At 43.0% G+C, this 27712-nt stretch overlaps 1 protein-coding gene across 7 annotated transcripts in view; it reads right to left on the bottom strand.

The window, feature by feature from the left end:
- diaph2 (diaphanous-related formin 2) overlaps positions 1 to 13756 on the bottom strand; it is a 386793-nt gene extending 373037 nt beyond the window's left edge. For 5 of the 7 annotated variants that reach the window (XM_031587577.1, XM_031587582.1, XM_031587583.1 and 2 more), the window contains exons 1-2: positions 13653 to 13756; positions 12570 to 12950 (exon numbers count right to left, since the gene is read on the bottom strand). In XM_031587577.1, the coding sequence (XP_031443437.1) occupies positions 12570 to 12653 (84 nt within the window). In that variant the 5' untranslated portion in view covers positions 12654 to 12950; positions 13653 to 13756. The other 2 variants (XM_031587578.1, XM_031587579.2) reach the window with 2 other exon arrangements.
- Between the last annotated feature and the right edge of the window lie 13956 nt (positions 13757 to 27712).

The raw sequence follows: 27712 nt of genomic DNA, 5'->3' as shown, positions 1-27712 counted from the left end.
CCTCAATCATAGTATTATCACATTATTGCCTATTATTGGCTAATTATAATTGCCGTACGAAAGCATAATTGCCAACACGGAGCTGTCTGCATGTAGAACAGTACCCTCTCCACCAGCACATAAAGCATTAAGTGCTATGCCAGATCAAAGTGAAGAGCATTCCCCTCGCCGCTAGGGGAGAGGTACAAAACTAGCCTCGAGGACAACTACTACGGCATCAGACGAAACATCATCTTCCACAGCGGATGAGATCAGGGGAGGAATCTGACCCAAAATGGCCATCTCCTGACAACTCCCTGGGAGTGCACAGTTATTAGGTACATGCCTGAGGTTTTCGGGTTGTTCCTGTGCCCTCCCTATGTTTCAACATGTCAAGCAGCGAATCCTGGAGTTGAATAAAGCTGCTTTGGCTGAGAGAGGCCTGTTTCCAATGTAACTGTCCCAGGGCAGTGCCATACCAAAGGAGCAGGACAGTCAAATATTACAGTCATGTAGAACAGCTGTAATGCTATCTGGCCTGCTTTCAATGCCCCCCCCCCCCCCCCCCCCTTACTTGCACTTGAGCGGACGGACATATTTTTTGCCCTAAAGTGCACATGAGCTTGCCTGGGATCAAATGGACACAGAGCAGACGTTTCAAGTCACAGGGCAGAACAGGAGCAAAAGCACTGTGCTCAGCCCAGCGTTATGAAAGAGATCTGCTGAACAGCTTGCGGGCGTTACACTCAAAAGAAGCCAGTTTGTCTTAAACCGGGACCTGGCTTCGTGAAGAAATAGAGAAGAGAAGGAAAAAAAAAGCAGCATATTTGTCTCTGTTCAGAGTTTGCCACCCCCTCTATCTGTTAGTGTGAGAAAGAGAGAGATACAGGGTGTGGAGGTCTTCACCCACTGTTCAGAGTCTGCCACCCCCTCTATCTGTTAGTGTGAGAAAAAGAGAGATGTGTGTGTGTGTGTGTGTGTGTGTGTGTGTGTGTGTGTGTGTGTGTGTGTCTGGAGGTCTTCACCCCCTTCTCTCTGCGCATCAGTATTTGCCACTGGAGTAAGATATAAACATGCTGCAGATGGCAAACCTTGAGCTTTGGACCGTCAGTGTCTCTGTGCATTCCAGGCCTTATCAGTGTTTTTCACCTAAGCATGGGCTGCTGATGGAATCTGACTAATGATGTTTAGACCAAATCGTTCGGTCTTCTATCTTTAGCCATGTTTCAACACAACTTCAGTCAGTGCTGCTGCCATGAACCTCCACTGAGGCCTCTGACACACACACTGACACACACACACACACACGCGCACTTACGCACTACACACAAACAGAAAGTATACCATCACTTAGGCAGGCTGGCAAAACAGCACTGATGTACTTTATCTCTCCCTAAGCCACTCTCTCTCTCACACACACAGACACACCACTATTAAGGTCAGTCCTGCATGCCTATAATAGTGAAGTCTAGTCAAGAAAGTGCTGAGCCTCACTCCCTCACTCACTCACTCCCTCCCTCTTCTTTCCTCTGTCAATAACTCTTATCTGTCTGTCATCTTTCTTTGCAATCTCAATCCCTCTTTCTCTCTCTTGCTCTGTTACTCTCTGTCTATACTCAGTCTCTGTTCCTTACCGTTCTAATTACATGTCGTTGTTCTGTGTTGGGACAGAGCTTATACAGGTGGGTGACGGTAGCACAGTCTGTTCGTGGTAACTTGCACCAGGGCATAAAGCCCGTGCCATTGTGACAGTGTGTTGTGTTTTAGTGTTTAATAAAAAGCCATAACAAATATACCACGCTTCCGTGATTTGTTACAATATAATGGTCTTGCTTCTATAATGTATAAACACGTAGGTTACAGGGTGGGTGTGGCAGAGAGAGAGAGGGAGAGCGATGATGCACACGGATATATCAGATTTAGCGACCGGAGAAAAGTTATGTTGCTGTAACGTTGAACTCTTTGCAATCAATAAATACAGTACTTAATAGGCTAATTGATACAATATCTCCTTGTTTGAGTGTGGTTGTTTGAGTGCAATGGGAGTGTATGATCGTTATTGTCTATAAAGCAGTGTTTCTCAAACTTTTTCAGACCAAGGACCACTTAGCCAATAAAAAAAAATTCGCGGACCATTTAACTAAATATCCCCGGAACAACATGCCTCCTACCCAAGACCTGGCGCCAGACAATTGTTAGCGCACACATGATTTTCGCGGGTGGGCTCTCCTTTTGTACGTACCAGTAGGCTAGTTATAGATATGACAATGCGCAAGGCAAAGCATCTGGAACCCTGCTCCATGCGTGACTTGGTTATGTTACAAACTATAGTTAGCTCACAGCCTCATACTCCCATCACACACTCAGACAGACATCACAAAACACAACGATGCGCATACTGACCGCAGTATTTCACTACCAACAGTAGGCTAGCCCACTGGCATTAATACAGCCATCCTAGTAGTCAACTTTTCATAATTAAGAGCTGTCATTATCCAACGTCACACAACACAGAATATAGCCTAGTTATCATCTTGCGGTCTCAGCGGGAGAAAAACACAGTGTTTTGAATGCAACTCCGCAGCGAGATAATTCCCAATGAGGCTGAACCACTTTCTCCTTGTCTATGTTAGAGGCTTTCTCATTTAATTTTCTTTTCATAGTTCCTGTCTTAAGCCACCAATCCATGACCTTGTTAATAGATTAGGCAACTCTTTATTCGATTAGGCTACTACTGGCTGTGTTCTCTTCGTTCTGAGTTGTATGTTAGAAATGTCGCAATAATTTACTTGTGGCCGTCGCGGACCACACTTCATCATATTTGATAGAATGAAGAACAAATTAGTTGTGAATACTATCACCGAGTTTGAAAGGTATTTGGTCAGGTAACAGCCCTTTGACAGCTGATTTGCTTTCTGATTTGACAGTACTGCTGTGTGTTTTAAGCAAATAAAATGTGGACTGTTTACAAGCGGGCACCTGCTATCGTTGATTATACAGTAAATACGTTGTGAAATGAAACAAAAACACATCACAGTTAAAGATGTATTAGTATTGATTGATTCACATCGATATGAATGGATGACATGACTAACAAGTGGTGGGAAATTAATATGAAGCATATATCTAGCATATGCATCATCGTCGCGGGGATCTAATCCCAAAGCGACCCAATTACGCTGGAGGGGGGGCAGGCAGCGATGCAGGTATCCAGACTATGGGTGGCTCCAGCACGACCAGCTTCCCTCTCCTTCCCCCGTCCTCCGTCCTCGGGAAGCCCGAACTCACAGGATTCCTGCAGGAGTTAGGCAATAGCCAAGGAAGAATTGCAAGGCCTAAAATGGCTCTTCTCCATGGGCTGGTTGCCCAGGTACGAGGATTAAGTGCAGAGCTGGACTAAATCGGGCGTAGGTGGAGTAGTGATCTCCATTCAGCAAGCCCCGGACCATGAATATGGCTTAACCCCAATGAGAGCACAGAGTGATGCATGGGGACGTCACCATTGAGAGAAGATGAAAATCCAAGTCCACATGCGACAAAAGCTATCATAAAAAATAAGAATAAAAAAAACACATATTTGTATTACCAAATAACAGTCTTCCACTTTCTGTGAGAGATGTTGTACAGAGAGTTTGAACAGAAGCTTTGTATCAGGGTTCAGTGTTTTCTCGAGGCTTCTATTCCTTGGCTGAAAAAACTGCGTTAAAGGCCAGCACCGGCAACACCTGACGACTCAGTGCCTACGCAGACTGAGCTTTTCATTCCTCGCCAATGCAGCTGCCCATCACGCATTGCATCATGGTGACCCAGGTCTGCCTTGTGACTCTATCCAACAATGGAGAGACAAAGCTGGATAAAAGCATCAGACCTAGACAAGCATCTGAGTAAATAACCTACGATGCAACTTCTGATAAAAAAAATACATACAAAAACGAAAAGAAAAAAAAAACACCACAAAAGGCCTTCAACAGCTTTTCAATCAACATCAGCACCTTTGACTACACTGTCAGGGTTTCGAGCCCTGGCTGTGCCGTTGACGAGCTGTCTCTCCACCACACGTTGGCAGCAGCCTGCATGCGAGAGACGTACTGAGGACAGCACCGCACCGCTGTCAGTTTCAAGCTTGTGCCCACAGGTGCCAACGCTCTGCTGTCATAAAACCACATCTAGGCAGTGAGGTAACGAGGGCCAACCCACAAGCAGCACTGGGTGTGAGGCACACCGCAAACTTCAGTGATTGAGCGGCCCGTACCTCACAGGGCTTGGCAGAGCAGTGCTGAGGACAGTTGATTACACTTTTATACAAATGGTCTGTCAATGCTCCACTCTGACGGACTGGCGAGAGTGATCCAGATGAATCTGTAATTTCATAAACTACGCTAATCTAGTGCCAGAGATAATGGTACATTAGCAATAAAATAGGCCTATTGTAGCATGGGAGCATGAAACGATAAGAAATGCCAGTCACCCCCGCCCCCTTAAAAAAAAACAATTACATCTAATCACCCTTTTGTGTTTGGAACAAACATCTTAAGCCAATAACAAAGGCCAAAGTGATGGTGACTAAGTCTCTCTTGACCCTCGATTTGGTACATATCTGTTCTAAACAAAATGCTACCATCATCCTCTCATGACACAGAGCCAGACTGACTCAACTTAAGCTCCAGAGATTCCCCCTCAGGAAACAGGAACAAGTCACTGTTTGCCAAGAGAGGCTAGAAAAAACCTAAAGACTCAACAAACATTCTTCAGCATTGCCTCTCAACAAGGTGACAATTTTTGAAAGTTCAGAGCTCAACCGCAAGCACACTTCTCATTTCAGTGTGACTGCATGCGAGCGGCAAGCAACCCTAAATCTGCACTGATCTGCTGGCTAACCATGATGTGTGCAGGAAGAGGGGTGAGGAGGCTCATTCATGAATGTCAACCCACCTCATGCCCACCAAGTAGCCTACATACAGACACACACACACACACACACACACACACACAGACAGAGAAACACACACACAGAGACACACACACACACACAGAGTAGGGCTGAACGATTAATTGCATTTGCGATTTAATCGCGATATGATAGAACGCGATTTTCTAACCGCAACGTTCGCGATAAAAAAACGTGGTCTAAAAGATGGTACATTTTGCACACAGTGTTTAAAAAGTGCATGCCTAGTGTTTATACTTAAAATTACTTTTTTTAAATTACTTAAATGCACAGTGGCAAAGCCACCGATTTGTTGTTCTTGTTTCTGTAATCAGCAGTTAAATAAAAATGTAAAATGTGGGAAAGAATATTTTACACTAAATGTATCTAATATTGTGTTGGTCATATTTAAATCATTCATTACGTTTTGTTGGGGGAAAAAAAGAGGATAAAAAAAAAATCGCAATATTTTGGTAAAAAATCGCAATTAGATTATTTTCCCAAATCGTTCAGCCCTAACACAGAGACACACACACACAGAGAGAGAGAGACACACGCACACGCACACGCACACGCACCTCAGTTTATGCTTAACTCCAAACACCCAGCTCTTTGTTTTAGCAGAAAGATTTCATTTCCCTAAATTTTGTTTAACAAATGATCACCTTGACTGAAAAGAAATGTGCCTCTGTGGGAAATCCTCTGTATGAGAACAGAAAAACAGAAACAAGCATAAGGGGGACTGTATCCCCTTTGAAAGCTCTGAAGAGAAAATCAATTGCCTTTAAATGGGAAAGAATGTCTGGCATGTGTTCCTCTGAGGCTGTCGCTGTGGCGATGTTGACATTTCCTTCAACCAGAAGAGAACTGTGGGAAGGAATCACAAGGGAGAGCACTGGTGCACTGGCAGCCTTTGGACTCCCGCCCCATGTGACCCGATTAGGCCAGAACGATCCCCCTCCTCCCCGCAGGTTAACTTGTTTACCTGGCACTTTATCAGACTGGTCGCCTACTGTACTGAACTCGCTGCGCTGGACCGGTGCATTAGTGCAGGCTTGGGGTGAGGAGTCAGCATGTAAGTTTGTGTTTACAAATCCTTATCGTTAGGGGCGGCCAGTGAGAGTGAGAGAAATTCGCGGCCTCCGTCTGAACTCGCTCCCACAGAGATGTGGAGGACATGCTGACAATGAAAGCCTTCATGGAGGGCGCATTGACTGATAGCCAAAAATATCTGTTTGAAAAGGGGTGATGTCAGCTCCGACTGGCCACTCGGCCCTCCCGTCTTTGACTAAAGAGCACTCAACCACTTCCCTTCTCCACTTCCTGTGAGCCATGCAAGACTCACATGTGCTCGGTTTCCTGCCGTTCAGCTCACAAAATCCCTCCAGGCTTGTCTGACTGTGAGGGTATAAGGGACTAAGTGAATCATTACCCAAAGTTGGAAAATGACTAGCACTCCACACGTTCACACCAGCTGAAAATCAATCCCTGACCACCTGTTCATGAACATGTAGTCCAGAAAAGTAAGGCCTTTCAAAGATAAGGTTCATGATGAAATAGAGATGGTTGCAAAAGCGTCTTGCTGCAATACTGCCTTAAATGGAAGTAGGCCTAATTACAATAAGTCAGGCCTGATATGGCTTCTAATTCTCTCCATTTCCCCTCCTATTGCTACAGACCACTTATAAGTGCATGACCAAAAGGCAACTGATAACCTGAGTCATCCATAAAAATAAACATAGCCATTTGATTTCCTCAAGGAATTACAAACGTCATCTACGAAAAGCTTCTCTTTCAAGCTGAAGTCGTTGACACCATGTCACATTGTGTTCACTGCGGCTTCCCAATCAGACAAAAAAAGTTTGGGCTGTGTCTAGTCGAGTTTGTTCACACGGAGACTGTGAGTGACAAGAAACCCCCAAGAGCCAAATCTCAAACTACAACAGGAAGCACACACAGTGTGAGCCTTATATTTCAATGAGCTGAAACTCAGCATGCTGACAAAGAACGATACCAATTAGAGTATTCAGTGATTACATAATGTCATTACATATGGCTGAACGATCTGGAAGAAATCTGTTCTGTGTCCATCAAAGAGACTCCTGGCTTGCTAGAACGAGAACGTGAAAGCAAGAAGCAGGGGCTGCCACTGCTCTCGACAACGAGTGAATGGAACGTTCCTGAATGTTCCTGTGGTGTCTGAGCCGCTACGGGAATGCCCCCTCTTCACTGTTGCTGTAGCCAGAATCAGTGCACATCTCTCTGACTCTCTGTTATCTGTGACTAATATCTGCAGTAAAATAAAACACATGCACGTGTCTTCTTTTTATGCAACAGTGATGTTGTAATGCAAGGGTCACCTCATCAGAGAGTTCATCTCACTTTGAATACTGTCAAACTTTGGGTTGTTTTTCTAGCATTTCTGTGGAGTCAATGACGAATAATTACATTAACATAGACATTATCATTGAGCTTTGTTGAAAGTGGCCATCAAGACATTATTGCAATGTTTTCAAGAAAACGTAATCTAATTGCAAGGCCTACGCATACGGTAGGAATACTGGGCCACTGTTTTAAAATACTTTGGCATAGGCAAACCAAATACCAAACAACAAGTGCTTCAAATGGTTGTGTCGGACGTTTATATTGGACATGCTGAAACTATCTACAAGGGTAACGTCTTTGATTAACCTCAACTCAACAGTCTGGGGAGGTGAAAAATGTGAAAAATCCTTCATGACTAAAGGTAATGGGCAAGATACGCACTGTCTACTTGGAGGTATGCGCTAATTACAAATTGCATCCTGGGCAAGGAGTCAAATTTTGATTTGGTCCATTTTCAGAAGGAAAGAACCAACCCAGCACCAAACCCCCCTGTGTTCAATTACTTCTGCCAAGGAGGTTATGTTCTGTTGCAGTTTGTTTGTCTGTCTGTAAGCAATATGACGCAAAAAAACTAAAACATCCATGAAACTTTTTTTTTTAAAGCGTAGGATGGGCCAATGAAGACCCCAGTCAATTTTTGAGGAAATCTGAATCACCGGGCAGATCCACAAATATAGTTTCACTGTAGCTAACGTTGTGAGAAACAGCATTTAGCCTTGGAAGAGGTCTGCTCTTCTAGTTCATTCATTTGATATCACTTATGTTGACATCGTTGATCTGAAAACGTTTAAGGAATTAAAAATTACACATAATCAAAAAGACTATTTTTGTATGACATGTCTAGCTTGTCTGTTAATATTGCTATTATGTGTAGACATGAGGATCGGTTGCAATCACGAACGAAACGGCCACTTATAGTTACATGTCACATTCACATTAATTTGAAAGCAATATTTACATATTTAATTTGTGTTTTCCAAGCAATTAATAGTCAGTGGACCAGAAGGTGTATGCTCAGGGCAGAGGTCTGGGAGGTTTAAAATCCTTTTGTTGTTCTTGTTGTTGGACAGAGGGAGGAAAAGGCGTGTTCTGTGGACGTCATCCTTTTAAAATACAGATACGTGTAGGTAAGACCAGAGACCAAGCCACAAGTTACCTGAGGATGGCAGGCAGCACTCTCAGATAATGGGAAAGCGGTGTTATTGCAGTGACAAGCTCAACAACGGAGTACTTAGTACCGGGGGTATGGCTGTGATGCGAAGATTGTTGCAGCCCTAACCCTGACATACTGACTTCTCAAAAGTATTCAAAAACCTTTTTATCTGAAACATTTCAAGGCAAAAATCTCAAAAGGCAGATTTGTAATTTCTTTCAGCCCAACACCTGACTCTAATGCTGACAAACTGCTGATGAACTCTTTATCAAACAATGGTTAGAATGGTTGTAATTTAGTCCATCATATCAGGGCTGTTTCACTATATATCAGCAGGCACAACGAGCCAAGGCAATCGGCAAGAAATGATACAAGTTATAAGAAATGATATTGTATGAATGCAATATAGTGTACAAGTAAGTGTATCTTGCCCTTTCCATTCATATGATCTGAAAGACAAGGGGTCAGATATAATTCCTATTCATACTTCTTTACTTTTGAGTAAATATACAAAAGAATCGGTGGATTAATCATGTTTGCGAATTGCTATTGTTGTGCTGCAGCTGCTTTTAAAAGACAATCCATCATGCTTAGGCCAATGCAGTGAAAAATGCATCAGGAAATGCATCAGTCGGTCAACATGTCCGTCTCACAGTGAGTAGCATTGAGGAAGCATGCGTTCCATAGGAAGTTGTGACATGGGATTGGCATGCAGCATTATTCTATGCAGACAAACTGGATTTCCTGAATTCCACTCAACTTACTTCATCAAGTTTGTCCATCTTGTTAAGGGGACCGTGTATAACTGTTTGTTCCCCAAACAAGGCAAATCAGATTTTCTCTATTGAGTAGCCATGACAAAGAGACCAGCCATTACTCTAAAATGAGATTCACTTCACTGAAATCAGTTCCGTGCAATAAACAGTCAGCTAAATGCTTGAAATCCTTTGGCATCATATTCATCACCTAGAGTGAACAGGCAGTTTTGTAAAGATACACACACCAACACACAGAATATGGCCTTATTTGTGCACTCAACAAAGCCCCAGTCCCAGACATGGTGCTATGACGTAAACCTGCGGGGTAACTCTGTTAAACAAACATGATGGGAACAGTTGTTCTTTCCCAAATCTCTTTTTTTGTCCCCGTCAGACTGAGCCGCTGGGTGACAGAGGATTACCTCCAGTGCTTTACAGCAATCCAGAGGCTGCTAAAAGCTCTTGGCATGCTCAAATGCAGATAACCTTCATGTAATCCTACTCAAGACAGACTTCTCTTTACTCCTGACTCCCTGATCCACAAGGACATTGAGAAGGTAGGCGAGTGGCTGGGTAGCTGAACTGATTAGAAAGCAGAGATAGAGAGAGACTGGATTTTTTGTTATGAAAAGTCTGCGAAACACAAAACACATGCATCGCAGAGCTTCAATTCTGCTCAAATTAAAAGACTTGAGATGTCCACCCAACAACCGACAACATGAGGGATGATTTCCTCCCTTCTGCACAGCTGTTTCGCAAGAGTGGGAGGACAGGTCCCCAGCCCATCCACAATTGTGAAACAAGGATCATGCCCGACGAGGACTGTGTTCTGACACATAGTTGTGAGCTCACAAAATGAGGGGTGGAGAGAAAGAGGGGGGGGGGGGGGGGATGACATTAGCACTCTCTCAGCCAGACTGCACTCAAAAGAGCATAGAGGACTGGACTTAGACTTAGTAGGGTGGGACTGTTTGTGTGTAAGGCGGAGAGAATGAGGGAGAGACAGGGAGAGCGACTAAACTGGTTTTATTTGAGGAAGGGCTCCAATACCACTATGGAGAACTAACACTTTGCCTTCCCCAGTCTCAACTGTGGAAAACTTCCTCTCCAGCTTCTTTCCATACACTGCTATTATAAGACTTGTGGCTTGTGCTTTACATTTTGTTACCATCATTTAGTGTGGTACATACTAGCACTGAGGTTTCTTGCAACATAACGAGCCCCACAAGGTCAGGGAGGACTTCAGTGGACCAGCAGAGGTATGGGCACACTTTTTCCAGCTGAGGCTGTTTTTAGCACGCACATTTTTTGCTGAAAACACGCTGAGTGCTTAACCTATCAGGATCTCCTGCCTGGGGCTGCACCAGGCCTGCATTCCTCAAGCCCAGTGGTGCCGTCCTACACAGAAGAATTCTCTTGCCAAACTCTTCCCATTCTGTGCAGTGAGTTCGGGTTTAGCACACAGGTAGTTGGCCTGCATGAGCACCCCTCATAATGTGCGAAAGCTATACATGAAATGATATGAGAGCAATGCCATTCATCTGGTGCTATCCCACTTCCCTGTTGGGGCCTTGTGCTACCACAAGCCCCAGAGCCTAACAAAGACACCATATCAAACGAATGGCTCTCTGTCAGTGAGAAAAGACTGCTTTCTCAGCGTGCTGGTCTTAGGAGATGGACTTCTTCTTTTGAGTGCCAAGTTAAAAAAAAACGATCATCTGAAAGGAAGGGCTGACAGAGTCCTCCAGGAATCCACGTGGTCCTTCGCCCTGATGTAATCACAGCTTCTGAGACATCTAGACTTTAAATAAGGCCTGCTTCTAATCCTGTAGTGGGTCTGCTAATTCACTTAATATATCTGGGAATGTGTGTGTGTGTGTGTGTGTGTGTGTGTGTGTGTGGGCCGCTGTGTGTGGATTGCAGGGAAGCATTTGAACAGATTAATCACAGGGCATTTAAAAGGGTCTTCCATGTGAGTGAGAGGGAGCCATGATGGGGAAGTCACTCAGCAATGGTGACTCCAACATTCCTCCCCATGGTGTCAGATCCAGAGCGGGAATGATGACTGAGAATAACTTGTGACATACAACACCTCTTGGGGAGAACCAGCTGACAGCACCAGAGCAACAGTGTTTACAAAACAGCAGAGAGACAGAGAGAGAGACAGAGAGAGATAGGCTTAGTGGTTAAGCCTTAAAACTTTCTCCCATTCTAGAAAGATCCTTTCTGTGAACACTCATGACTCTTCACATGTATACCCCTGGATGAGGACAAAGTTCTGGTCATGTTTCTAAAGAAACCCCATGACAAGCTACCTTATGACGAACACCCTCATGGAAAAAGCCACACTGGAGTCACATGGATGAATTCTCGCCCTAGGCCCAGCAAAGTCTCTAAATGTTCCACTTGTTGTTAACAGTCTGATACAACGTTGTGCAAACTGAAACAACAAAAGCAGCCAGTGACATGCCATAGCATAATGAGTTTGATGTTTAAACAATTTGCAGTGCATCAGGTTTTTTGTGCGAGTTTCTGATGTGTATGCTGTTTCTAACCTGTCTCTGTTCTCTCCTATATTGTAGGACCTTTACCTGCATAAGCTGATGGCTGCGATAACATTGTTTATCACCATCACCTATAATTACATATACACGTGTAAGGCAACTTGGTTCTATGCATTCACTTAGTCTAGAGTAGGAGAAAAAGAAGAGAGACAATGTCCACTGTGGGATGCTCCTGCAGTCTTTCCACCCGATCTACCAGCAGAAACCCTCTGCTTACAGCTGCCTATTCCCACCAAACTATTATGTACACAATCTACTCTGCTTATAATACATACTGTATACCGGCCTATTTACCCAAAATAAAAACAAATGGTATTGAGATAGCTTTCTTTGCGTCATTGCTCTGCTTATCCTTATAATAGTAACATGAGGACACCATATACCCACTAACCAGTACTTTGAATACGGGCTCTCTCCATTTGTATCCACTATTAATTATCTATATTTCATGTATATACACATTCTTTAATATTTCCTGGAATCATTTATGTATCATGAACATATGCCGCACGTGTACAAATATGTTTTATCCTCTGATACGTGTCTGATACTTGCTTCTGATTCTCTCTTCTCCTTCCTGTGATCTAGGATGTACTCAGAGGCCAATTGAAAGACCGCTATGTCTGCATGTGTAACAAAGCTACTGTTCATGATTTGTACAGAGTACTTAACTTCATGACATTTACCAGAAAGAAAAACACTTGGGTCGGTTAATAAAAGTGACCAGTACTAAAGCATATGCAGAGAGTTGTGTAGGCTACAAAGCAACCTGGAAACCTTTGCACAAAAGGAGGGATACTCACCAGCTTTTTGTTTTTACCATCATCTTCACCAGATTTCTTTTTAGATGGCTTGTTGGGGTCTTCTCCTCCACTTGCCTGATCCATTTTTATGGATGTAGTAAAGTATGTACGAGATGTGTAAAGTTTTAGTCAAATGTAACTCCTGTAGACACTTCCTGACGACTGCCACGTTTCTTCAAAAGCCATCCCATCCAACGTGCGATGAGATAGAAAAACTGTTTCCACGTAAAATTATTCCATGTAATGAATGACAGGTATGTTAGCCTCCAGCCTGTGAAAAGAGCAACACTCTATCCGGTGAGATATCAAAAAGGTGCGGTGTCAGACCAGACGAAGCTTCACTGAAGTTCCGATCGTTTACAACAGCAACATTGTAGAGTTCTGACGGGAAGAACAAAACAGAACGTAAGTTAGCTGAGATAACGTTACCGTTAGCTGACTTGACAAGCTATTCGAAAGAAACGGATCTTTATATTGCATACAATCACGGCAATCACTGTGAAATTCATGTGGGTTCCCCTACAGGGTACTCCCAACCAGCGGGGAGTCTTTATTTAATAGTAAGCACAAAACAAACAATGCGAACGTCTAATATCAAGCGTTTCTCGATATAGCTAATTCAACATTATCCTAAACAATAGCCTATGTCGTTTTAACATTGTTGCAGCTCTCCAGAGAAGAGAATGTTACACATCGTGTATCCTAGTCCAGCTGGTCCTGACAACAAACTTGTTGGTGGACAATGTAGCTATGTTTTAAATGTAACAATAAACACTAGGACACATTAAAGTTATATTCACAAATAAACGGCTCCTGCTGTACAGTGAAATGTAGCGAATACCTTTAATTCAACTAACTACCGACATTAGACTGAAATTTCAAAGCTAACCAGCTTTATTTGGAAGAGAAATCAGCGTTGCTAGCCAAGCGGTTACTTTTGACACAGGAAACAGTAATGCTAACAGGGGCGGTATAAAATGTATTACTACTAACTACATTGTTTATAAAAGTTTGCTCATCGAGATACATATTACAAAGACATATAATATGAATAAAAAAGGTAACCTGTCAAACAAAACTCACAAAATCCCATCCAAGGCTTACCACTGCAACCAAACATGAGAGCCAGGCCCACTATAGCCCCGCCCACCTGGATGTTCAATTTGTTTGAGGGTTCGTTGGAGGGGATAGAGACTCCACCGGCTATTGGCTGAATGGCTTATCAATCTGAAGGTCGCCTTTAGTGATGTGTTGGGGAGGGGATTGATTTTACGGTAAGGTCAGACTGACTCTGGAGCGCGTGGATAGGATGAGCGGGAGGATGTGAACAGTATTTTGAGGGGGTTTGGCTGCTATTGTGGAACGATTGAGCCAGATTGGGTTTTTGTGTCTACTCTTCATTAAAAACGATAAAGGATAGAACGATTTAAATAAACGGTGGCCATCAAACAGACACATTTTCCGGAGCAATGGATTCTTCGAAATTACCGTTAGAAAATAGATGTAGGTTAAATCGAGTAATTTAGTTATTGAAATGGAAATTGATAGCCGAGGGTTAATCCTCGTGCACACAGGAACAACTGGAAACACTTAAATGTGTTCAATGATTTATTATTAAAATCTAACTAGGCTAAAATAGTCATGGCTTTTTTCTTTCTTTTTAAAAAATGTCATACACAGCACACGATGCTTGGTATTAGTTTTTAGTAAAGGTTTTACTTGCATTGAAAGATCAATGATTTATTTTTATTTTTTATTTTTCAGTTGGAATGGTGGGCTAAACCACTGAATGGGTCTAAAGAGAACATTCATAGTCAGTTATCATGGACTGACTGGATCTGCAGGGCAGTAGGCCCACTAGGCACACGCTGGGCTATTTTAACCTCGCAACCTTGTTTTATAAATACCAGTGGGGAGTTGTCAAGCTCCATTATTTTATTTCCTGTAAGCATCCAAAGTATCAAAAGCATGTTGACAGACTTGTGTATATACAAAAAGTTCCCAAAGTGTGGGGCGGGCCCCTATAGGGGGGCACGGAGTTATTGCAAGGTTGAGGGTGAAAAAACAAAATGAGAAACCGAAACAACCTACTACAGGGTACATTTTGTATGGAAGGGCTCTTACAGCATAGTAGCCTACAACTAACCTACTGTATTTGGTGATGAGTTTACAGCCTACTTTGTACTTATATCATATCAGGGCCTAACATTTAGCCTTTATGTTAGAAGGGATAGCTAGCCTAATTATTCATACAACCGGCATGCGCCTAACCTGAGCACTGTACAGACTGATCACCCAGTGAGAAGGGGGACCTACCTATTGGGGGATCAATACAAAGTTTACAACATGATCTGACACAGTAATTTCGGGCGTCAGCCACTTCATGTGCTTTGTCAGACCAACGTTTATTTTAGCATTAAGGGTGTACCATCTGGACATGCTTGGATGATAATCACTTCATGAGCACCATCACTGGCACAGTTACTCTATCTCTCGGACACACACACACACACTTGTGGCAAGACGCCACCAACGGTAGTATTCCCACCCAGTTGCTTTCCCAGCTGTTCTACTTGTCTATGTGCATTTGCCCAAGCAAACACGACTCCACCAGAATAACATACTCAGACACCTGGGCACCGATGTCAATCAGTATCTTCTTCGGTGGAAACTTGATTATTGATTATTCTTTTTTAAAGTCTTAACCCATTTTCAGAAACATGACACTTTAATAGTTTTGAAATACTACTGATAGTAAATATAAAATGTGCTTCAGAAGGAGAACATCTTGTGCACAAAAGTTTCACAAAGGGATTATCCTAACCATTGGAGAACATAATACCACATGTCTGATGTACAGTGAATCAACAACAGTGGTAAAAACATTATATTATGACTCTCATCTAAACCAAATATCTGACTATTGTTGCACAGACAACACGGGGGAAGCTCAATTATTCTCTTCTCATATAGCCTACTAACTGGTGTCTTTACCTGCTCTTTGGTGTAACACAACCCTGTCAGTTGCAACTAACTTCAAGTTATTTCAGCAATGTTTGAATCACTTTATAGTGTACTAAACGTTTTATGATGGACGCATTTATATTTAAAAATGGCTGATTAATACTGGTAAAGGTAGATTTTGTATGACCATCGACTTGCATTGTAAAAGGAATTGTAAAAAAAATAAACATTATGGTATCTGACATTATGATACCCTGAGGACTAATATGGATGTCCTTGCTTGACTTTTGAACAGGTTTGTCAATATTATCTCTGTTATCTCTTTAGTCAAGAAGTCACGGTTATAAATTGGGTGCAGTGCATAAAGTCAACTGTGATGTATTGTAATTCTGTATAATACTCCTGGCCTGTGGGTGGCGTCCTCCTGAGTTCGGGTTCTAATTAATGTGTGTGTAACAAGAGTTCGAGAGACAGTTGGATTAGGGACACAGTAAAAGTGACCACGTTGGAAATCGGTGTCCGTGATTTATTTAATCTATATATAAAAATATCACATAAACTACCTCCATTAAACCAGTTGAACACAAGTATGTAGATCTCCTCTTGGATTTACTGGGTCACAAGCATGGGAAGTCATATACCGGTCATAACATGGCATTGAGGTCAGCTCATATGAAGATGCATTTCAAGATGAAGCTGATCTGCACTCACTTCCTTTGCCACTCACTTGCCCAGCATGCCATGGCAGTCTATAATTAACCATCCAGAACTCTTCCTCATGAGTGGAGCCCCAGGGGTAACCGAACCGGTTTTGAACTGTGCTCTCATTCTCCATCACCCAGAGGAGATACTGCGAAACCAATACCTCGGATAGATTTTTATCTTCATTAAAGATCACTGAAATTGTACACAGCATATGTTTGATGTCTGTCCAACTTATTCAACGTAACATGAAGAAGTTTGCAGCAGTTTGTAGTTCATGATAGGTCAAGAAGCATCTTTCTTTTAAAACGACGAAATATTTGCTCTTGGGAGTCAGTTTAACTTTACTGAAGTGAAAACGAATTACTCATCAGGAAAGTGCACAGTGAACCTGAATTTGTGGGTTGTCTGAACATAAAAGCCTTTTGCATCTGCATTTTAAATTCTTATTTTACACATGAACTACTGTATGTCATTTACATATCATAGGTTTCAGAGTACTTCACACATCACTTATAACAGTTTGTTCACATCATCACAAGCTGTAATAAATCAAATGGACGGGATCATTCACACATGAATCGGCTATAGACTAGAGTTTTTTATGGTGGAGTCCATTGAGGGCGCTCAAGCTCCAAATCACCTACTGAGCAAGTGCATATCACAATACATTTCAATTCACTGAACCAATGGGAAATCCATGGAAAAGACAGACAGTTCATGTGAGGTTCACAGTTCATATCATTGAACTGTCTGCCACATCATTAAAAGCTCCTGACAAACACATTATAGAGTGTTTTGTCTTTTGACATTTTGCTCATAAAATATGCTTATAGATGTATCCGAATACTGCCTTGTCTCAGGAAGCCTTTTTCAGCAAAACATGGAAAAATAGCAAACAGTGATGTACAGAACAGGGATTGATTGATTGATTGGTTTGATTGATTGGAACGTTGCTTCATTGGTTGGTTGGTTATTTGTTCGTTTCCTGACATAATCAAAGACCTCTGGATTACTCCACTGTCTCTGAAAATGTCAGTACTGCTGACACTGTAAACTGCAACTCAGTCGTTTTGAGTCCAAAGGATGAAAGCAGAAAGAACAATAAATTATTTAGGCCAGCAGTAAATGTGTGCGGCAGGACTTCTTCGCCTTGTGGAGAGTGGATGGGAATGTATTAGTACTTTTTTTTCCTGGGATTTTTCATTTTGAACATCTTTGACATGGACATTAAGGTTACTTTTAAGTTAGTTTATTTCGCATTTATTGAGGACAGATGTAAAGATTCACACACAGACAAGGTCAAATGTACAGTAAGTGCAACAAACTGCACATAGCAGAGGGAACAAGATGTGAACAAGGAAAGTTCATATCAATATAGACACTCAGAGAATAATTTATAATTCTGTAATATATAGTTCTAAATAGTAATTTCTGTACAATAATTACTGTCTCCATGTTAGAACTTGTGACATGGGGACAATTGTGACAAGGGGACCCTTTTGTCAGCTGATGTCTGCAACATAATGCGATGAAACTGCTATGGTCAAAAAGACAGCTTGTATCTCAATCTCTGTCAGATGTTATATGGTTGTTTTGTGGTACAAATTTGTCATTTTTTGTCATAGCAAGCTAGTTAGCAAGTTAAACAGGCTAGCCACTTTTGCGAAAATATGACACCCTTGGTTTGTAAGCGACTATCTCACTGGCATTTTGAAAGCAAACACTGTTAGCTAAGACTTCGACTTACAGAAAAGCCTTATTGCCTATGATGAAAGACCCCAGACCCATGTATCAGCTTTGAAGTTCCATTCCTGCCATCCCGCATCTCTCTATCCCAGGAACATCTGTAATAACCAGGTGAATTAGATCTTACACAATGTCATTTGCATCAATATTCTCTCCGCAGGTATTGTATATTAAATGAGGAGAACCAGAGCGGCCCATGTCTGTTCTATTCCCCGGGATGATTCACCAATATCAGCCGCCTCAGTGCATCCTTATAAGGTCTTAATCAACTGCCCACAGACACTCTACCTCGCAGAGAGCCAGGCCCATAGGTTGCCATGGCACCCAAGTACTTAAGCATTCTGTGCAAGGCCACTTTCCTCAAGCAGCCCGTAAAGGCACAGAGACAGACATCACTGGTGGCAGCCCACATTGTGTCCAGCTCTGTGCTGAAATTGCTGGCATGAGTGATGAATATGCATTTGACAGGGCACGGGTCAAAAATCATACCTGGGTTGTCTGAGGAGCAACAAAGAGTAAGTCTGTCCCCATTTACAAAAACAGGTGAATAGGTCAGAACTATGTCTACGTAATTACTCGGCAACAATCACAAGTACAAGGACCTTTAACCTTTTGCCCTGAGGGTTGATAGTATGTTTCATATATGCACCCTCATGCACCATATTGTGTCCTGTTCATAATGTTTTTTTGTGTGAAAAAGAGACACACACAACACTTAAGGGGTTCTGTATTAACAAATAACACAAAACCTTGAAATACAAACAATAGCCTTTACCTGTGCCCAGAAGCACTCTGAAAGGTGTTTTTTCCTGTCTTCAAGAGGGAGTCAGAGTGTGCATACCTAAGTGTTTGTCAGCACTGTTCCCAGTTTCATTCAGTAAACACCCCTCCTCCCATCCGCAGTGCCCCCATTGCTCAGTGCAGGCCCACAATACAGACAGGATGCATCAGGGGGCTTCCTTCATCGGCGGCCGGAGAAAATGCTTCATCCTTCTTCACCCAACTCGCCTGAGGCGGTGGGGACACAGACTCGTTGAGAAATCTCAAGAGAATCATAAAATCAGGAAATCATGTGCATTTCAAAACTTAGAGATAGTGAGACATTTCCCCTCATAGTACATGGAGTACACGGAGGTGTAGTAAGAACTTTTACTTCCTCAGAACTAACTTCCCCTGAAAGGTATCTTTATTCATGATTGTCAGGGTTCTGGTATTGATGACATCCATATATCTTGGGTGTCACTCCAAGATACAGTATATGGATGTCATCAAATCACCAAATTTGAAATGATAATACTTCCCAGCTTAAATTGTTTATCGTCAGTCACAACAAAATCTTGTAATCCTGCTTCCTTCTCAGGACGTGAACAGAACAGTGTGAATCTTAAAGAAAAGTCAGAAATAAATATGTATAAGTATGGGTGAGTGTACAAGCTTACAAGCACTTGCACTGACTGAACCACCTTTGAAAAGGAGGTCACCTTTCACTTGACTGTGAGAGAAATTAAATTCCACTTTACTTGGGAGCCAGGGTTATGACTTGCTCATACCGTAGGAGTAAAATTCTGATCCAAAAGGGATGACTCAAGTTCCCTTTTTCCCTCCTAAAACAGAAGGAAAAAAATGCACCACCGAGCCTCTTAATTAGAAATCGGTTCATGCTTGACATGATTGCAATCGACAAGTTATAATTAAAATGCAAATTCAGGCAGGATGTAATTGTTGCAAAGAAAGCTTATGTCCCACCGGTGAAAGGATTTAATTAATGGACACTCTCCAGAAATGCACGGCCCCCTCAGCCTGCTCAAACCAGGCACACTCTCCGTGGCCTAAGTAGGGGAGACAGCCTTGTGTGCACACACTGATGTATGTTATTATGAAAAGCCTGTTTGGTCTGTAGCGTGATTCAACAAGTGGCTTTGAAGTTATAATTAGCTCTTTTTGCAGTTAATGTAGCTGGGAACAATACTCTGAGCCACAGTACTGCTTGAATGCCATAAACATGGCTGTTTTCTGAAGCTTGGGATTTATGTATTTCCTGTGTACAGGGTCCAACTGGTTTTCAGTCACACAGTGTTCAACCTTGTCTGCTGTACCCATATCATTACACTGAGTGTGTGTCTGTGTGTGTCTGTGTATCTGTGTGTCTATTTCCGTTGTGTGTCTGTGTGTGTCTGTATATGTCTGTGTATCTGTGTGTCTATTTCCGTTGTGTGTGTGTATGCGTTGTGAGGGGGGGCTAAATTTGATCATTTACTGATAAGATTTAGAGTCCAGAGTGATTGTGTCCTCACAACCACTCAGAACCTTTGATGAAAGCCATCTGCTTGGAAAATGCAGCCCTCTCCTCCCATCCCAACCGACTCAAAAGTGTCTGCATCAGCACCTAATTGTAGGTTTCGATTTTGTAGTGTTGTACCACACAGCATATCAGACGATGAAGAACAATGAGGATCAGAGGACATATGCAAGTGAGGAGCAATTGTGTGAGAAGTGCTTTGCATTTCAGTAAGAGTGTGGCACCATTTGATAGACTGCCTTGACCTGACTGATGTCAAGAAGCGAACCGGATCACTGAATTTCTCAGGCACCTTCTCTGATCACGATAACAGCACAAGTCACAACTGCAGACGGATATTAAAGAAGATCAGAAAACAAACACCCTCCAGAAATGAAAGCAACCACATACAGTCGTGGCTCCAACCCGTGTGACACGTGTCTATGAAACGGAACACATTTCACATGAAAAAAGACCCCCCATCCAGCAAACAGACAGCCCACCATACACTTCATCAGTGCTCTGATCTTACAGCCTTTTAAAGCTCCTCTGCCGGGGTTTCAAGAGGCTTCTTTCGGAAAACGGATCACACAAACGACTACAAAGAGAGCGAAGCAAAGACATGAAGAGATATCAGGGGCAGCAGCAGGAGTCTGAAAATCAGAGTTTAGAGCCCTCCCAGATTCCACACGACTACATGACTGCCATGATCTGCGTAGGCTACGTGTTTTTGCGAGAAGGAAATCCATCTAGATGTTCATAAACATTTCATATTTGCATACACGTAACATCTGAGTACTAATGCGAGGGATTTGCAGAAGCTGTTTTCCTTCACGGACATCGTGTAAAGAGTGTTTACATAATTGCAGGAACATCTGGAGGCTGAAAAGCCTGAAATGCCATCGCTCCTGTGAAATGGCCTGACGTAGCTGGTGTAGCTAAAGAAATCAGAGGGATATTAAATGAGTTAATGCATACTAGGGTAACTCCGTCGTCTAAAATGGAGATCGTGCTGGGCTAAACAGAGTGAAATACACCAGAAAAAAGTGTTCTTGCATAACTTGTACAGAACCATAATGCAACATTCTGTGGCAGTCTGCACAGTCTCACAGGCATGTTTACATTACATTTACATTTAGTCATTTAGCAGACGCTCTTATCCAAAGGGACGTACAAAAGAGAATGTGCCTAGTTGCACAGAGGGGGAGGGTGGAGGAGAAGTCTTAAATCTGTCATAGCATAAGGACGAGAGCAGGAAAACCATGGACAGGAAGCAGTGCCCTTTTCCAAGAGTCATCAGCGGTCAAAGAGCAGCGGATGAACAGAAAACACAAGTGTGAGAACTTTGACCCCTGGTTATAGATTAGGCTCTTTCAGTAACATTCGCTCTCATAAAGTGTTGCATCTGCTGCTCCATTCACAGTGGCTCTACAACGCTGTGCGGCAATGGCTAAATGCATCCAGTCAGTGTAAGTACCCACGCCTGCAGCTTTTATATTCATTCAGTCAAGGCTGATAACAAGCACATGTAGCCCTTTCAGCTCATTCTAGAGGCTAAGAATTTCTAAACCCTGTCAAGATTAGAATTTAATTTGAATCCAGCAGATGTATGTTGAATGCTGCACCATAGCAGTAGCACAACACAACTAGCTTTCAGCTAACCTTCTCTCTCGCCTCTTTTTGTGTTTCCATCCACACATACTAGTGTCAGGAGAAGGTCAGCTTGCTTAGTGTAAACAGCCCTCTTTCTTTTTCCAGTTACTCACATCCTGAGAATACAATGCCCCTTGTGGACCAATTCGTCCTCACTTGGGGGTTTTAATTATGTCATATGTCAACAGCAATCGCATTTAGCCTGAATAACTGATATAGTTATTTTCCTTGTTCACATCTTGTCAGGTGCCAGCTTACCCATAATGCACAGAGAGGTTGGCTCTTTTCCCCAGCAAAAGCCCCATAGGTCCTTTACAGGAAATTCACAAACCCTTTGAATGTTTGACAATACCCCAGTGTCCCATCTGACTTGTACTGAAATGTAAGGTTTTCCATGATGATGAACCTTTGGTAAGTGTTGGTACTCATAATGGTTTCTCATAACAAGCTTGAAGGTGTGAGATGTTTTTCCTTTTTCCTTTAGCTCTTAACAAGATTTCTAAGATTTAAAAGATTTTCATATGAGAAAACTGCAGAGAGGTACTAGATGGGAAAAAGGCTGCCTTTTTAGGCTGTCTGTTAGAGAGGTTTAGATAATGAGCGCTGATCATTGGAAATTACACTGCAGACTCCAATTGCATTGCATTCTGCTATACACAAAGCTATAGACACAGAGCAGACCATAGATTCAGCTTCAGCGCTTTTCAAAAACACAGGTTTCGGACGATGAACAATGCTTGGCTCACATTGCAAATCCATTTAAAGCTTATTTTTATTAGCATTGTATATATTCTAGAGTCAATATCAAAAAGGATGAATAATAATGCTGTGAAGGCTACAACCACAATCGTTGCCATGTTTTGAGAGAGCGTTGGTTTCGAAACTCAAGAGCAGGCATATACTTCCACCTTGAGACCAAAAAAGATGCTGCAGCTACGCGATGACCCACCACCCTCCCCGGTGCCCCTAGAGGTAACATGTACCTCTCATTGGAATTCCACATGTGGATCCTGAGCATATATCAGAGCGTAGTTGGTGCACTGGTCTGTTTTATTCGGTGGAGCAGGTGAAATGAACTTCACAGGCAATACTGTGGGGGAACATCAGCAGTGGAACAGGGGTAATTCGGCCACATTAGCCCTGCAGCCAGAGCCCATCCACTTAGTCATGCACTACCGTAACACGGCCATCAGCAGTGTCTCGCAGCCCAGGAATAACACCCCAGACGGATTCATGAGCCATAGCCCACCAAATGACGACCATTCCAGCCCCAAACGACCGTGCTTTAACCCTCCACAAGGTCAAGAGCATTCATATGCGGCGTATCACCAGCCAAACTTTTTGGCGAGAGGAAAGAGACGCAAAGTGTTGTTCCATTAGATAGTTTATTCAAACTCCAAAAAAAGCAGAATTGCATGTGAAAAGTCTGCACCTTGTGACTCCTGAATGTGTTGTGTTGCCGCAAGAGCAGACACTTATTGATCCCAACATCAGTCCAGATCAGTCAGATCTGGCTTCCACTTTTATCAGCAAACAGAATTGGCCGAGCTGCCCGCCTCAGAGGCCTTGGTCCCAGCTGTCTGATCTTCTTTGCCACGTCTGCCAAGCAGAGCTGCCAACAAGCTGCCGCTGCCAACTTTCTCAAAAACGCTGTAATAGAAGCCTACTACTGCATGCAAGAATAGATACACTTTCAGATATCTACGAAAAGTACTATCACTATTTTGACCATACTTTGTGAATATTTTAAAATGTCTAATTTGGGTCATTGCTGTGTATTTCTGTATTGGAGTATTAGCATAATTAGAGCATGTTGTTGTGATCAGCGATGTCCCTCAGTCTCAGTAACCGACCTGGGTGAAGATGCCGGTCGTGTCAATTGATTCCACTTTTGCTGGTTGGAACAAGGTGAAAGATGTGGTGTGTGCAGTGTGCAGAATGAGAGTTCTTTCTACCTGTGGTCAGCAGTTGTGAATGGACAGTTGGGCAGTTCTGTGTGTTCTCCTGTTTGCTGTGTTGAGCGAGACCCCACGGCGGCCCATTAAGATTAGACCTCTCCGTCTCCGCACCTGTCAGCAGTTTCCTCCCTCGCCCGGCTAATCCCTAACCCTCCAGGGCTGTGGCCGTTAATGGCCTCCTCCACCACCGCTGGGTGCCCGCAGCCACGCTGGCGCACACCCATCGCTCCTCTCCTCTCCACTCCTCGATTCCTCCACTCCTCTATTCTTAGTTCGCCTCCTTTAATCTCCTACCTCGGCTGAACAAAAAGCTGCCGCCGCGGTTTCCTTTTTGCACGCGTCTCTCCGTCTGACTGTTCATAGGGGCTCGAAGGCAGGGGCTGAAGAAATGGCCTCTGTGGAGAATGGCGGCGCAATCACAGCCTTTCGGCAGGGTTATTACCCAAGATTCACTGGGCTTTTTCACGGCACCTCCGAAGCATGCAGGAAAATGACAATGGCCTACTTTGCCGAGTCAGAGCACTATGAGAGCAGCTGGAGAAATGGCCTTGACACTACAGGCACTTGAGATTGGCGTGCGGAGAAACCTTAAATGCCAGGGCAATAAAGCCAGCGAATGAATTGGTTCTCTGGCGCAGAGGTTGGGCTAGTATCAACAAGCAGACGAGGACATCTTACGTGGCACATTACACACAACATAGGGGGGAGAAAATATCTCCAGCATGGATTTACAAGAACTGGAACAACTGGCTGCCATCAGAGCTTTAAACAAGAGTGAATCACCCCAGACCTAACTTAACAGGGTAAATGGTTTCACTCAGGAAATGGGAAGAAACAAAAGACTCACTTGAAAGCTCATTGCATCACTGTAACACATAGGCAACTTAAGTTAGCACAAATGAGTCCCTGCATTTTGGTGCGGCTGTGTTCGCAATTACTCAAGCGGCACCAAACACGAAGCTTCACAGCTTGTTGCCTCATAAGCTCTGACTGAAACAATATGGAGAGAAAATGAATGCATCCCTGGGCCCAGGGTTATTGTAATGCTCCTCTGCGCTTGAGCCAGGCCCTGGGTTCTTGAGTGGCAACTGCAGAAGAAGAAGTAAAGAAGAAATGAAGTGCGCTGAAGGAGAGGGCACAGCCGAGCCCTAGGATCTGACAGTCCTTCAACTTAAATTTCCATTACTGCTACTCTCACCTGGCTCAGGGAATTGAGCCGGGACCGAGAGCACAGCCAGTGTTTTATGGTGCTTATTAAAATTTCTGAACTCCAAGTTTGGCTGGTGTCGACCTGAAAGAATTGGGCAGCTCCCTATTCCGCACACAGGGCAGGGGATATCAGTAGGCGAGAAGAGGCCAGCTGAGCATCTAGCCCGAAACTCTCCCGACCATCAGGTTTGTTTACATCACCCTTGCCTCACCGTAAGAGGAACACACGGAGAACACAGGGAGAACACAGGTCGATGAACCCCAGCCGAGGAGTTGAACTGTGTGAGCCGGAGAATATGTTATGTGCTGAATCATTTATGTGAAGGGTTAGGGTGAAAGATGGGGAGGAGAAAGTGTGTAAACACATTAAACATACATGTATGCAAAACCAGCCTCCAGAGGAAAAATGATTGAAGATGAAAGATCAACAAATGGCAGTAAATAAAAAAAAAAGTGTCCATAGTTTAAGACGATCATAGCGAAGCAGTGAGTTTGATACAGCAGTCAGAGTGTGCAAGCAGTGTGTGGGGAGGAGGACTCCATCTGGCACACTTATGACGAGATGTCAGCACCCTCTCCAGGTTGGGCATAAACTCGTCTCTTTGGAATGACTTACAGGACAGTTGCATTTTGATTAACATCCTTGAGCGAGATCTTTATCTGGTATTGATTTGTGTTCCCATATCCAATTAAAGCTCATCCGTGAAGGGTGTGCAGGGCAGGATTCTCTCTCAGACGTGTCAAGAAGTGCTGGAGGAGGAGGGAGTAGGTAAGGGAACTTCCTGAAGAAACAAATCCACTTTAGAGGGTGTGAGAGCTGACAGAATCCATTATAGAGCACCTGCCGACCCATCAATTCACCTCTGCAGACAGCATCCGGCTCCAAACCTATTTGGTGAAAAGATTAATTTGATCAAACACAATAACCTGGCAAATAAATGGAAAATTAATTCACCATTTTAATATTGCGCTTGTCATATTGCAGAGCCTGAAATATGTAATTACCTGCCCCAGCCCCAGTTACTTGCCTGGGAAAAGAGCGGCTGACTGCTGCCTGCATCCTCGAGCAGATTATGTTTTAGAGAGGATGACAATGGGAAACTGAAAGCTTCAGGTGATTTCAAACCAATTATCCAAGTGGAGAGGACATATCTCACCCGTGACAGCAGCACACACATACACATACACATACACATACACATACACACACACACACACACACACACACACTCTACAGGTCGCCGTGTGTGAGGTTGTGTGTCAGGCGTGGTGTAATGCAGACTGCATATAAGGGAGCGATATGATTAAAGAACAACTCGGCAGTAGATTCGTCACGTGATGAGTCACTGAAGTATGATGTCAGGTGGGCAAACACAGTATGTGTCTTTCCAGTGTATTCCGTACTGTACTGTGAACTTAGATGTTAATGTTGTATTCACTGACAGACATAAATAATACAAATAATAAAGTTTGAAGATATTTTAAGAATCAAAATGTCTGCAGTTTAAAAAGTCAGCTGATTACCTACAGTTGTGTAGTCTGTCCTTTGTGTTCTTGCAAATTTTTTGGTGGCTGGGTTTGAATATCTTATTTTACAATTGCTTCAGCGAGTTTGATTTCAAACAGTATCTAAGGGAATAAGTGAACCAGTGAACCAATGTCCATGAGTTTTTCCATATCATCGTATCACATCATATAGCATTTGTGTCCTATTGATACAAGTGAGTCTGCTCATTTGACCTACCGCAGATTTATCTATGAACTTGTGTTTCACACAATCCACGTTATGTACACAACAGTGTGAGATAAATAAATAATACTATTTTATTTCACACAATAAAATAATGAAATAGTTTTTCTACCATTCAGTAAACCCAGGGTCATAAACTGAAATCTAATTCACATCAGATTTATAGTGCCTTGCATGAAACAACCTTGAGCTCACTGATTTTATCCATCTCCCTACAGAACCATTTCTCTTCCAGGCTTCTCCATGGGTAGCCTTGCATATTTATTTCTGGGGCTCAGCTGAGACCACAGGCACATAGAAACTTCAGATCCGTCAAGTTTCCCCCGGTTTTCCTACCAAACCAGAAAATATCCCAGGGACCAGCAAGACCTTGGTTGTTAAGTGCAACCTTTTTGTGTATACTGTATGTATTGCCGTAGCAGGTATGACGTACAAGCACTCTCCGACTCTCCCGTGTTTTATGCCCGTATGAAAAGCAACGGCCTGTTTTGCATGTGAGGCCCTACTGTGTGTGAGTGGCACAGGGTATGTACGGAGAACTTCCCCCCAATCTCAAGGTTTTTAGATCATGTCAGCAAATGTATGCTTGCGCACATAGACGCACAAAAACATGGAGAGCAAAAAAAGTCCTATTGATCAGGTCATAGCGAAATAAAATCTCTGCATAGTGTTGCAATGCCACCATGAGGTCAAAGTGTGCATTGCAGATAGCAAACTTAAAGGATTGGAATGCATGATGTATTGTATTAGTAAAGATAGTACTAAATATGAAAGTACCACAACATTCTGCTCCATTCAAATATCTTTCTACATTTTTTTAAAGGAACCTGCAATGGGGTTTACACAAATCTACCCTTGTTAAAGATGTTGAAGATGTTGA

Source organism: Clupea harengus, chromosome 20, assembly GCF_900700415.2.
Source record: "Clupea harengus chromosome 20, Ch_v2.0.2, whole genome shotgun sequence".
Classification (NCBI taxonomy): Eukaryota; Metazoa; Chordata; class Actinopteri; order Clupeiformes; family Clupeidae; genus Clupea; species Clupea harengus.
Note: the sequence above shows the minus strand (reverse complement) of the source record. Positions and strands in the feature narration are given on the sequence as shown.